The sequence below is a fragment of the Rhamphochromis sp. 'chilingali' genome (assembly GCF_963969265.1).
Source record: "Rhamphochromis sp. 'chilingali' genome assembly, chromosome: 1".
Lineage (NCBI taxonomy): Eukaryota > Metazoa > Chordata > Actinopteri > Cichliformes > Cichlidae > Rhamphochromis > Rhamphochromis sp. 'chilingali'.
Genome location: NC_137929.1, coordinates 29,312,116 through 29,324,832, shown reverse-complemented (window position 1 = coordinate 29,324,832; position 12,717 = coordinate 29,312,116). Strand labels below are relative to the sequence as shown.

Here is a 12,717-nt window from a genome sequence, read left to right as displayed (position 1 = left end):
AGTTATTTTCATCACTATTAAAGCTCCTGTGAAACTATGCATGCAGTTATTGAGCCTCAGGAAAGTTATTGTAATGTTAGTGAAAAGCCAATAGATGGAGCTATTGTCATTCAACAGAAGGATGCAGCACAGGTTGAATATAATGGCCTCTGTTCTGTAATGCTTAATAACACAGTCTCTCACATGCACATACCAAACGTATACATGCATTCATAAAGTATAGTTTAACTTGAAATATTTTGTAATCAATAAATATTAATAAAAACTATATTAAACCCATCACACCAGCTGGCACTTGGCTGATGATTGTGAAGGTTTTCAGATTTAGTGGTACACTCACTAAAATATACAACATTTCTACAGCATACAGATGATATTTATTTAGATATTTATTTTATTTAGTTACCAAAAGAGATAAAGAGCAAAAGTTGAACGTTAGTGACAAATATAAATAACAGACTTCCAAAGTAAATCCATAAACTATATTTTAATTTAATATTTAGTGGTCAAAAAGTGTAAAATGTGCAAAATAGCTTGCTTAAAGCATGGCTAATACGTCACACTGTTAGCTAGTAATATGGGCATAGACAGTCTAAGCTTGCCAGCTAAAAATATGAGATATACTTAGCTTGAATTATTAATAAAAACCAAAAAAAAAACAATGAAAGTTATCAAACAAATGTGAATTAAAATAGTAGTTTATATTGTTAATTTAGATATCTACATGCAGACACGATGGAAAAATGTATTTGCGAGGAAATGCGTTTTAAATAGTTAGTTAAAAATATAGTGACAGTGACTGTAAATATAGCTGGAGTACGAAGCTAGAATTAGGGCTAAAGGGAGAAATGCAAATGTAGTGCAGTTCTTATCAGAGAGTGTATCCCTCCATAGTGTAGGGGTTGATGTCTAGCAAGCAAAAGCTGCCAGGATGCGATACTGATACCTTTGGGGCCTAGAAAGGCATCTACTGTAACAAAATCAAGTACGTAGATCTACGTGCTGTACTGACCCCTGCTTGTGAATAAGAGAGCAGCTACAGAGTTGAGATAGTTGACATGATGTTGTTAGGCTGTGTGAATATTTACTAAATAAAATCTACTTTTTGCATGTTAATCTAGAAGTTTTCACATTTTGGGAAACATAAAATAAAGATTAAGTATGTCTCCATTTACCCCATCTCCTCCTTAACGGGTGGGCCAATGAAACGGCACAAAACGTTGCAAATGCAGCGCTTATTAACATGAAAATTATTTCGATTTTTATATGTATTATGATTACTTTATCATCCCCCTGCGATTGCGATGTTACATTCTCCGTTTGTGTTGGCGTTATGTCTCAAATTCATCGTATGACACCAAAGGGTAGAATTACAAATTTGAAAAAGCACCGTGGAAGTTGAAAGTAGTCAAATGTAAAAGGTGTTGGTGCAGGAGTTGTTGAGTCGGTCAGCTTTGGGAGTCAAACAGATGTAGTTAGCATGTAATACGGATACATTAGCTCACATATCCCTACAGAGTTTGACGTATTTGACCTTTGACCTACTTTTGGCCCTCTTCCGGATCACAGTACTTAGCCTCCCACTTGACTCACATCCTTTTCCTGAAAGATACGCTGTGATCAGCTGGCGTAAATCACAGCTCTGCTGTCACAAAGCTGAGAAGCGACGATTTACGTGAGTTATGACTGTGTGAAACAGGAACACCGAAGCGCTCGACCAGATGGCGGTGGGACCAGTGAGGGAGCACGAGGGAGACGCTGTGGAGCCCCACGCTGAGGTACAACTCTGCTTATGGGCACGCATAGAAAACACACGATGCACACATGCAGAAGCCCTGGAACAGACACGACTCCTACAGCTACTACACAGCCACGTTGGTGCTTCGTAATGAGATTTTAAACGTGTAAACAGAACCATTACTTTTACATCTGGGCGTGTAATTTGGCTTTTAGTCTGTCTCGTGCTCGGCACGCATGCATGTGAAGTTTCTTTGTGTGGTCCCGTGCCTGTGTGTGACTCCCAGTAAAACAAACCACAAGCAGTAATGTAGACGCATCCGGCACTGTACTCCCACCAGCTAAAATTTAGCTGATTTATTTACTTCATGGTGTGCTCACTACTCCTGCTCCTTCACAGCCAGAAGAAGCTGCTGCTAATGGCGACGCCGATACTTCGAACTACGTTCATCACATCGTAAATCTGAAGGTGAGAGGCGCAGGATGACCCGCGGACATCGCAAAACACACAGCGTTACAGGCAGTAACGGGGAGAAAGTCTCAGGAACAGTGCGGTAATGAGGGAGGTGTATACTCTTACGCACACACACTAAATAAGCCAGCGGGGCACGTCAGAGACAGACAGATCGGGAGCACACCACTCAAGTTTGACAGGATGCCAAAACGCTGAGAAAAGACAGAAAATTTTGAGGGAAAAGAAGGTGAAGTAAACAAAACAGACGTTCCAATGGGAGTTAAAGGCTCGGTTCACTGAAATATTAAATAAGGAATGGATCCCGACTCCTTGTGGGGTCCACGTCCTAGCTCGCAGAAAGCAGGCAGTTTTCCAAAGGTCATTGTCTGATCCTCTGAGCAGCAGCGATAAAATTGCATCCAGTTGCACAACACGAGCGGAAGCAGAGATCTCAACATTAGACATCTCACCACCTCAACAAATAAAGGAAACTTTCTACAAGATCAGTTACAACACGGATCAAGTGGGAACATGCTTTTCAGGCAGATTCAGGTGAAGTTGGCCTTTGAAGAGCGCTAAAACAAACTGCAAAAGAGACAGGAGAGAGGAAAAACTATGCAATCCCTACAATTGTTGAATCATTCATGCGGTAGAGGTGGCAACAGTGTAGCACATAGGCAGCTCATTAATATGAAGACAAATGCCCTGAAAGGCCTCTCTGGGAGCAAAAGATCAGAAGTGTGAAGGATGTGAGCTGAAGCTGGGGCTGATTCATCTCTGGAGGCGACTTGATTTCTTGAACTGGTACAGTACGGCTCCATTACCCAGCACGTGTTAAAGAAAAGGGTTTGTCAGCGTGGGTATTGCGTGTGCGGTGGTGCAATTTCAAACGTTTTTTATCACTAATGAGCGTTTCTCTTCATCAGGAGGACGGAGGACTCGGCATCACTTTTGTTGAGGGCGACACAGAGGCCGGGGTTGAGATTGAGAGTATATCTGAAGTGCAGGGACACACCGGCAAAGTATGTCATGCCTAATGAGACCTTCTGTACCGTGGACGTTTAGCTGCCTTTGCTAATCAAAGCTGTTTATGCGCTGTGAGCAGGAGGGGTGCATGAAACCTGGGGACACACTCTTAGCTGTGAACGGCGAGTCTGTGCTCGGATACACTGTTGAAAAGGTAAGGGCGTTACTCTGGAAATAACCTTTCATGTCTGTGCTGTTTATTAGTAGCCACAAGGTGAAAGGTGTGATTGGTATTCTTGTTTTTTTAGGTCTCATCACTGCTGAGAAAAGCCACAGGTCCTGTGAAGCTAACCTTTGCTACAAAGGAGATCCCCTCTTCTTTCTCCTGTGTCCAGTCGATCTGCCAGGACGCAAGCTTTTCAGATGGAGTCCTCGCTAGCGTACCCAGCATGCCTAGCATCTTCCCAAGTCAGCCAGAGGCGGAAGCAGCCACCAGTGAGTTCGTTTTACTTGGTTTTAATTTTCTAGAACTGTATTGTCAGTTTTGTCAGGTGAAAAGAACAGACATGCTTCTCCGTTTTAGGTCTTAGTCGCTCATCCACCCCTTCCGCTCTGGCCTCTGACCCGACGACCTGCCCCATCATCCCCGGCTGTGAAACAACCATCGACATCTCCAAGGGCCGCACAGGCCTGGGCCTCAGCATCGTGGGAGGCTGTGACACTCTGCTGGTAGGAAACCAGACAAATAGCAGTAGCAATCAGCTAATGAGGGGGAAAACGTGAGCTGGTCTCCCTGATGTGCTTAGATTTAGTCAATAATAATAATAAAACGTGACTCTTTTCCACAGTTTGTTTTCGTCTTGTCTTCCTGGGTCTGTCGGGTGTTTCTTCCTGTGGAAAGGGAGTTTTTCCTTCCCACTGTCGCCCAGTGCCTGCTCGCAGGAGGGTCCTCATATTGTTGAGGTTTTCTCTGTATTATTGTATCCACTACAAAGCGCCTTGAGGCAACTTCTGTTGTGATTTGACACTTTATATAAATAAACTTTTATTGATTTGAATAATAACAAACAGTAAATCTGCAGGTTTAGCTGTGCGTTCCCAGCCACAATGCCACCCACTTAGATTCTTTGCTGGTAGCATAACTCATAAGCCACGGAGGCTCAGGAATGTAGGAAACGATGCTGTCACGGCCTTCGTCTCCTCCTCCTCTTCTTCTCGTTGCCCCTGCCATCCTCCCCTCGTCCCATCTATTCTGTCTGCTCAGTCAGGCTTGGGGGAGCAGCTCTTTGTCTGGCCTCAGCCGTGGCGGACAACGTCCTGCCCCTGGAATGCAACCTCAGGAGCACAGGAACACACACATTCACAGAAGCAGTAATCCAAATTTATGTCTGTTTGCCAACAAACACACACAAAAAAATTTGCTGTGTACACATACTTTAAAAAGTCAACAAATACTCTTTCCCCTCCCGGCCCAATCTGTTTTGTATCCATTTAATATCCTCCAAATAAATGCTAAATGTCTCCCTTCCATCTTTTTTTTTTTTGTTTTGTTTTGTGTGTTTTTATTTTGTCCTAATTAACTCACTTTTTCCACTCTCTCTCTCTTTATCTCCAGGGGGCCATCATTATCCACGAAGTTTATGAAGAAGGGGCGGCCTCCAAAGATGGGAGGTTATGGGCAGGAGACCAAATCTTAGAGGTGAGCTGCAGCATAATGAGCGTAACTATATTTCGATGAGACATGCCCGAAGAGTCTCAGCATGAACGCTTGGATTTTTAAAGTCTGACAATACGATATATGTTGAGCAACAGCATAGATATATATTAACAGCAATAAGAACCTCTAAAAGCACCGCTTTTTGCTTTTAGCAAGATAATATACCGCAGACCGAGGCAATTATGAGTGAAAAGTGAAAGAAAACCTGTACAAATCCCGTGTGCATTATGCGCCTTGACAAGTTAAGCACCCGAGCTCTTACTTGGGTTTGCCCTCCGTCTGACCCCGTGCTTTGTCACGGAGAGAGGGCAGGGGTGGAGCCCGGGAGTTGAGTTATTGTAGCTCAATCACTAGATCTGAATTGAAACACACGCCCTTATGACTTAATAGCTCTCCACTATTCACTCCTGTCCCTGAGCCAGGCTGCTGTGTTTAGAAAATAAGGTCAGCGAGGGAAAGTGAAAAGAGCAGTTTCCCACTCTGCAGTCATGCCATTAGATACTATGGGGAAAAAATAAAATCCACTGCGTGTGCACGGTGAAAGATAATATGGTATTTTCCCTCCTTTAAATGTGGTTTGAAAAAAGAAAAGAAGAAAAGCTGGGCATCGCTCTTAGACTGACCACTGGAGCATCTCACAGGGGTTTGTGGGAAGGTTTCCCTGCTGTACTTTAAGTCAAGCATCAGCCTGTGATTTCAAAGGAATGACCTAGTTTCCTTATATCTAAAGCAGAAACGGTTTAAAGGAAACTTTGTGCAATAAATGAGGCTGTTAGAACTTTTTATATATAATCCTCCGCTGCAGTTAACTTATACACTGGAACAGAAGATAAGGCCTCTGCTACTTTAACCAAATATGGCCGAGCGAGTAGCTGGATCAAAACCTACGCACGCATTCTCTCATCACAGGTGAACGGCATCGACCTGCGAGCGGCCAGTCACGACGAAGCCATCAACGTGCTGCGGCAGACGCCGCACAGGGTCCGGCTGGCGGTCTACAGGGACGAGGCCCAGTACAAGGAGGAAGACCTGTGGGACTCCTTCACCGTGGAGCTGCACAAGAATCCCGGCCAGGGCCTGGGACTGAGCATTGTCGGGAGGAGGTGGGAACGTTGTTAGAATCAGCTCTGCTGCTGAGAGCGTCAGGCGACGAGCCTTTACATATAACAATAGCAGAGTAGTGACTCCACTAGGTGCTTTCTGGCTCACAGTAGGTGTTAGCGTGTTGGAAAATACATAGAAGCAAACAAGGAATTGAAAACATTCTAGATTTTTGAAATGTAATTATCAGCCTACTTTATAATTATATTGTTTTGACCTTTTTTTAATGCAGATCGCGGGATCAGAGGTACCTTTTGTATTTTATCTGTTTTTATACTCCATAGTTGGGAGAGTGAGGTCATTGCTTTTACTTCTATCATGTTTCTGTCCATGCAGCCATCAGTTAAACCAGTTTTACTTACCAACAAAAGTCATTGTGTTTGGTGTAAGCACGCAGATTAAGTAAAATCCCTTCTTTCCCACACGACATGTCTGTTACAAAGACATGAAATCATTATGTTTTTTTCAGCAGGAAATCAAAAAGAGATCATAATTTTTTTATGTGTAGCTTGAACAGATCGTGGCTAAATGAAGGTTTTTTTTCTGCGTGACTGCATTTTCATATGAGTCAGCAGAACAGGTTTGTATTTCAGTCATTCTCCTCGGTACTAGTGGCGGTTCTCGCCTCGCTGTGTTACCAGAGACGGAGCTGAAAGCACTTGTTGCGTCAGCGTGAAAATCCCGCTATTGTTGCTAGCACTCGATCAGCAAAGACAGATTTACAAAGTTATCACTGGGATAAGAGCAGGCAGGTTGCGGAGCGTCTATAAGCCCTCTGGATTTCTGTGTGCCTGTAAATGTTTTATGCTGACAGAAAGTTTGTGAGGAGACAGGGGTCAGGGTTAAATATCCCAAGCTAGTGTCAAAGGTTAAACAGTTTGGACAGTTTTTAACACAGTTGTAACATTTCGGCCTCTGTCACAGTGGTTTTGCTACACACGTGGCAAGAAAAAGGCTAAAATGCTCAAAAGGATGGAAAAGACAGGAGCCCAGACGACCTACGAGAAAGGAAAATATGCAAGCTAGCAGTTAGTGGTGAGCAGTTGTGACAGCCAAGTATCTCTGGCACCGAGGACTGAGTGGGATCAAGTTGCCTTGCTTCACAGCTACTGCTTGTGCTAGTTCTTATCCACGTGGAGATTGGCACCTCAGATATGCAAAGTCCACGGCTCAGATGTGCTTCTGAACAAAGAAGAAAAGGCAGAGGCTTAAGATAAGTCATCTTTTCTTCCTGCACGTTATATTCTCGCTCACAGCGAGCGCAGAATTTGACTCTGTTGACCGTGAACCGAAGCCTCCAACAGCACAATACTGTCAAAGTGATCGCTGGTTAATATTCTGTTATACAAGCCACACTCAGGCAGCTCCATTGGAAAAGCCTGAAATTGCCAGATCAATACTGTACCAGCAATAACAAGTTAAAAAACAGAGCTCTGGAAAATTGTAGGATTAAGGTCAGCAATTTGAGAAAGGGGGCTTAGCGATCCTCAGCAGAGTGCTGCACGCGGTCACAGACGTGTCGTGCCTACTGCCGCGTCTCAGTCTTCCCGTCTCTCCGAGCAGGAACGACACAGGGGTGTTTGTGTCCGACATCGTGAAAGGAGGTTTGGTGGAGGCTGACGGTCGGCTGATGCAGGGCGACCAGATACTGTCGGTCAACGGTGAGGACGTCCGGTCAGCCACTCAGGAGGCCGTGGCTGCGCTGCTGAAGGTAGTCCCGCCCCGCATGCGCAATCGTCAAATGTGTGCAGGACAATTAAAGACGAATAACCGTACAATAATGCCTGTGTGTTGTGTTGCAGTGCTGCGTGGGATCTATCAAAATGGAAGTGGGGCGGTTTAAGGCGGGGCCCTTCCACTCGGAAAGAAGGCTGTCTCAAAGCAGCCAGGTAATGTAGCTGATGAGATAGTGGTTAAAATAGAAGTAGCTTATTTTTAACCCAATCATGCAAAATTACACTAGTAAAAAAATAAAGGCAGAAAATGAACGCTTTGGAGCTGAATAGAAATTCCTCTTATCTAATGCCTGACAAGAAAGCGCTCTGAATGCTTTTGTTTCAGATGAGTGAGACAGGAAGCGCCAAGGTGGTCTCTCAGCCATGTTCAGATCCTGGTGACCCTGACAGGCTTAGTACAAGCCAAGAATGTAAGTACGGCAAGACTGTAAGTGTAAACAAGCAGATCGAAATCCACTGCGAATGTCGGTCAAATTGCGGGAAAAGAAAAGACGAGTCATCAGAGCGACGCGTTTGTTTCAGACCCGGAGCATCAGGAAGTCAGAACAGTGGAGTTCACTAAAGGCCCCGCTGATTCTTTGGGCATCAGCATAGCGGGCGGAGTGGGCAGCCCCCTGGGCGACATCCCCATCTTCATCGCCATGATGAATCCCGTCGGACTGGCTGCTCAGACCCAGAATCTCAAGGTATGAGACCTTTTCTTGGCCACCTCCCTCTCAAATCTTTGGCTCTCATCAGAAATTATGCATATCTCCAATTCTTGTGTGGGATTTAATGCGAATCTCATTTATTTACTCCCACTCGCTCAGTGTATGTATTCTCAGCGGCTCCCAGAGGCCGCGAGCCCTTAACCTTTAGCTGTGACCTTCACAGAAAAACTGACAATTGAAACTGTGTTAGACTGAGGCTGGAGGAGGACAATAGCCATTTGCTAACGTGGATAATAAATCTCCCACTCCTGTATTAAGGCCATTAAGCCCACAGAAAGACTCATTGAAATGAATAGGGTGAATCCTGAATGGTATATTCATGCCGTTTTATCATTTCAGCCTGAAAGAGAAAAGAGAGCGCGGCGTAATGAAATTACTCAGCTGAACCGTGAATTTACGTTTTTTGTGCGGTCTAATAATGAAAGCACAGAAATCAGCAGTGACAGATGCGAGTTTCAGGCGGTGGGCACCGCTTTTATGACGCTGACATGCAGCAGGCTGCTCGAAACATCCAAACTGTTCTTTGGAAAGTGTGAAAAGTTTCTGCTGCACTGCACATCTGCACTGTTTCCCCCCCAAAATGTTCTAAACTCTCACTTTTTCAGATCGGCGACCGAATCGTCAGCATATGTGGAACCTCTGCTGAAGGCATGAGCCACTCTCAGGCCGTCGCCCTGCTCAAGAACGCGACAGGAACGATACAGCTGCAGGTCTCCTATAAACGTCTTCTCTCACCTCCTGTGTTTCTACCAGATAAATCGGCAGATAAGCTGCAGCTTGTGTCGTATTCTTCCCTTTATCTCTGTTCAAAGTGTTCAGCTGAGCACAGACGAGACAAAGGGTGGTGGTCACAGGCTTTGAAGCACCATAAAGCGCCCTCATCCAGCACTACCATCATGCTATCAGTCTTTATCTGGGCAGTAAATCAACGCCAGTATTACTATAACAGAGCTGTGTTCTGTGTCTGTGTGTTAACGCACCTCCAGGTGGTTGCAGGTGGCGACACCACCGTGACGGGTCCCCCTCAGGAGCAGGTCGGTGGGGCTCTCACGCCCAGCTGCATCTTCCAAGACGACCTCAGGTATGATGTTCTTAGACGCAGGGGTGCTCAGAGGAGGAGAACTACAGGTTGTTGCTTTGGTTTTCCTTTAAATGCCTTCTACCTTTTCCCTCAGCCCTCCTCAGTATAAGACCATCACTCTTGATAGAGGACCAGACGGGCTGGGTTTCAGTATAGTCGGAGGGTACGGCAGCCCCCACGGAGACCTGCCCATATATGTGAAAACTGTTTTTGGAAAGGTGAGAGGCGTTTATCTGTGCCACTGTTTATCTTTGCAGAACCGACAGCCTCTGTTATTGATGGTGTGCACACGTGTGTGTGTGTTTAGGGCGCAGCTGCAGAGGACGGGCGCCTGAAGCGAGGAGACCAGATCATGGCCGTCAACGGGCAGACTCTGGAGGGGGTTTCCCACGAAGAGGCCGTCAGCATTCTGAAGAGGACCAAAGGAACCGTCACGCTCACCGTGCTGTCATAGACCGCCCCCACCTCCACACGCACTATACCCACTCCTTATCCTCTGCTCACAACAGCATTCTCTTCACCTCCGCGCACCTTTTCTGCAAACTCGCAGCAGCAGCGAGGCGCTCGTCTGTGAAAGCACCCGCACACTGAAACACAAACAGTGTGATCATGAAGAAGCTTACGCCACTGTGATGTTTGAAGGCCTGTTACAAGCACGTGTTGTGCTGAAGGCTTTACTTAGTCGTAATGGGAATCTCAACGAGGCTGTAAATAGTATTAGAAACATTCCACCACTCTGGATTTGAAGTATTCACTGGACACTTTGGATTGTGTTTAGTGCTGTCAGCGTTAATCCCGTTAAAATTACTTTATCGCCATAACGCGGGAAATCTCCGTGAGCGAGTTAACGCGGATCCCCACGTGCGTGGGGCTGGATGGCGTCAACACATTAGCGCGGTTAGCTCGTTAACACGTTAGCGCTATCCAGCCCCACACACTGGGGGATACGCGCTAATTCGCTAACGGTGATTTGCCTCGTTAATGGCGTTAACGTCATTTTAACGAGATTAACGCTGGCAGCACTAATTGTATTCCTGTATTATTATTATTATTACTTTGTTAACAGTCTGAGGGGTGACCCCGGACTCAGTTCAGAGCACAGAATTAAAGAAGTACCCTCGAGACAATTAGGAGATTATAGCAGGATTTAGCTAACGCCTGCATTAGCTTAAAACAGCGTTATTTGTCCGTTGCGTTGCACTGCTGTCGGCACACGCCCGTTTCCGCCACAAAAACCCCCAAAAAGCAAGTATCCATAAATTTCAAGTTATTTTCTTGAAATTTCGACCTATTAACTCGAAATTTCAAAAAAAAGCATCCATGACTCGAAATTTCGAGTTATTTTCTTGAAATTTCGAGTCATGGATGCTTTTTTTGTTTTCCGTTAGTGGCGGAAACGGGCTTCCATACGCTGCTGAGACCGCTCTTAATCAAATGTATCGTGAAGTCACTGTAGTTTTTAGTTCTGAAGCGGCGAGAAGTCGGATATCGGAAACGTGAAGCGTGTTGACTTTGAAGGGAAAGATGTGAAAGTGCGGCTTGAGTGTGTCTGTGTGTGAGTGTATGTGAGAGCCGTTCACTGAAATATAGTGCTGCTAAAGCTGATGTGTAAGGTGTTATGTCACAGTATTTTTTAAGTATTATTGTTCACTTCCTGCAAGTGCACAGAAAAGTAAACTGACTGCTATTTAGGTTTGTATGAATGAGTGGTTAAAGAGTCCTTTATGACCTTGTTGTTTACCCGAAACAGAGTCATCCATTCTGTAGTTTTCGACGTCATTGGACAGGTGTTGTGCAGCGTAGCGTGTTCTCTGTCTGTTCTCTGTCTTATATCCCCGTAAATGCATTTTCAAGAGCTGTCAAAAGTGACAGTATTGCATTTATTCACACTGAATTAAATAAAAGTGACCTTTGGATTCAATCAGCGTCCCAATTTTTCTTCATCTTGCACTTTATTGAACGTGAGATAAGAGTTCAAACGCATTCTGTCATTAAATCCAGCAGGAATAGAAGCTTATCAAGCCATAAACGTGTGTTTATTAAATTAGCTATCGCATTTGAGCGGCGTGTCAACTTTTCAAGTGCGCCAGCTGTTGTTGAAACTGCCACCGAAGGGGTTATTGTGCCGCACTCATCCCGTGCTACAGCGATACATCAGCTATATAAATTTTCTATCTGGGAGAGAAGCGGTGTGCTGTCGCTGCAGGTCATGTTTAAATGAAAGGCGAACAGATCTAAGTCAGGGGATAAAGTAAGTTTAAATGAAAAGCGGCCTACGCATGAACAAAGATTTATGTGGAACAGCATGTATGGTCTTGCTTGAATAGAGTCTCTGTTGTCACTAGGGACCTAATAAAGCCTGGATAGAAAGAGACGAAGCTCTCCATTAAAATATGGCATCCCATCTGTCCACACGCTGACAAGCACAGCTGCTCCACAGCTCATGCACAGCCACAAGTCCTCTGTCTAATGAGGTCTGGGGGCTTTTTTTGGTTTCGGCGGACTCTCAGAGAAGAACATGGCGGGACTTTTCTTGTAGAAGTTCACGCGATCAACCATCGGGTCACTCCTTCACCCAGGCCCTCCCAGGTCAAGACCCAGTGCTTCTACCTGCAGCTGCTCCAAAGCAAACCCCAAGTCAGTCACCCCCTGCTTTCGACAGCTGAGCTTCCTCCCCCCAAAGCACCTGTTGTTTTAACTGCCCCCAGTGGGATTAGTGGTTTCTCCAGCCCTCCTCCAGGTTCAAGAGACCCTGCTTGGTTTACACACGGCTTGTCTGCACAAGCCTTTTAGATGCGGGATCAGGTGTTGCCGCTGTTCACGCTTGACATGAATGTATGGCCAAATGGTGTAACGTTCCACGACAATGGCGCTGAAGCTAAATCTCTCTTTTAAAAACCAAAAACATAAAAAGACTGAAGTATCAACATATCAGACAAATCTTCATTTGATTCTTACATGGGAAAAAAGACTTCTCTCTTGACCTCATAAATACGAATTATAACAGTTACATTATTTGATGTACTGTTGCATACATGTCGACTCCATGACTCATGTGTTTGACCCTGCAGCTTAGATTTGTCGATGCCTTTCAAACATTTCGGCGCTCAGTGTTACTGCCAGCTCCAGCGACGACTGAACGTTAAGCAGATAGAAACATAGTTTGTGAGTGGGCTCGGCAGCAGGCATTCCTCATGGGCAGGGAAGGCATCGGC

At 45.2% G+C, this 12,717-nt stretch overlaps 1 protein-coding gene across 5 annotated transcripts in view; it reads left to right on the top strand.

The window, feature by feature from the left end:
• mpdz (multiple PDZ domain crumbs cell polarity complex component) overlaps window positions 1-11,423 on the top strand; it is a 50,589-nt gene extending 39,166 nt beyond the window's left edge. For 4 of the 5 annotated variants that reach the window (XM_080876633.1, XM_080876630.1, XM_080876632.1 and 1 more), the window contains 16 exons: window positions 1,700-1,778; window positions 2,138-2,206; window positions 3,118-3,213; window positions 3,297-3,371; window positions 3,466-3,652; window positions 3,741-3,886; window positions 4,773-4,856; window positions 5,784-5,977; window positions 7,539-7,686; window positions 7,778-7,864; window positions 8,037-8,121; window positions 8,234-8,397; window positions 9,027-9,131; window positions 9,408-9,502; window positions 9,597-9,720; window positions 9,810-11,423. In XM_080876633.1, the coding sequence (XP_080732759.1) occupies window positions 1,700-1,778; window positions 2,138-2,206; window positions 3,118-3,213; window positions 3,297-3,371; window positions 3,466-3,652; window positions 3,741-3,886; window positions 4,773-4,856; window positions 5,784-5,977; window positions 7,539-7,686; window positions 7,778-7,864; window positions 8,037-8,121; window positions 8,234-8,397; window positions 9,027-9,131; window positions 9,408-9,502; window positions 9,597-9,720; window positions 9,810-9,956 (1,885 nt within the window). In that variant the 3' untranslated portion in view covers window positions 9,957-11,423. The other variant, XM_080876634.1, reaches the window with a different exon arrangement.
• The last annotated feature ends 1,294 nt before the right edge of the window (window positions 11,424-12,717 follow it).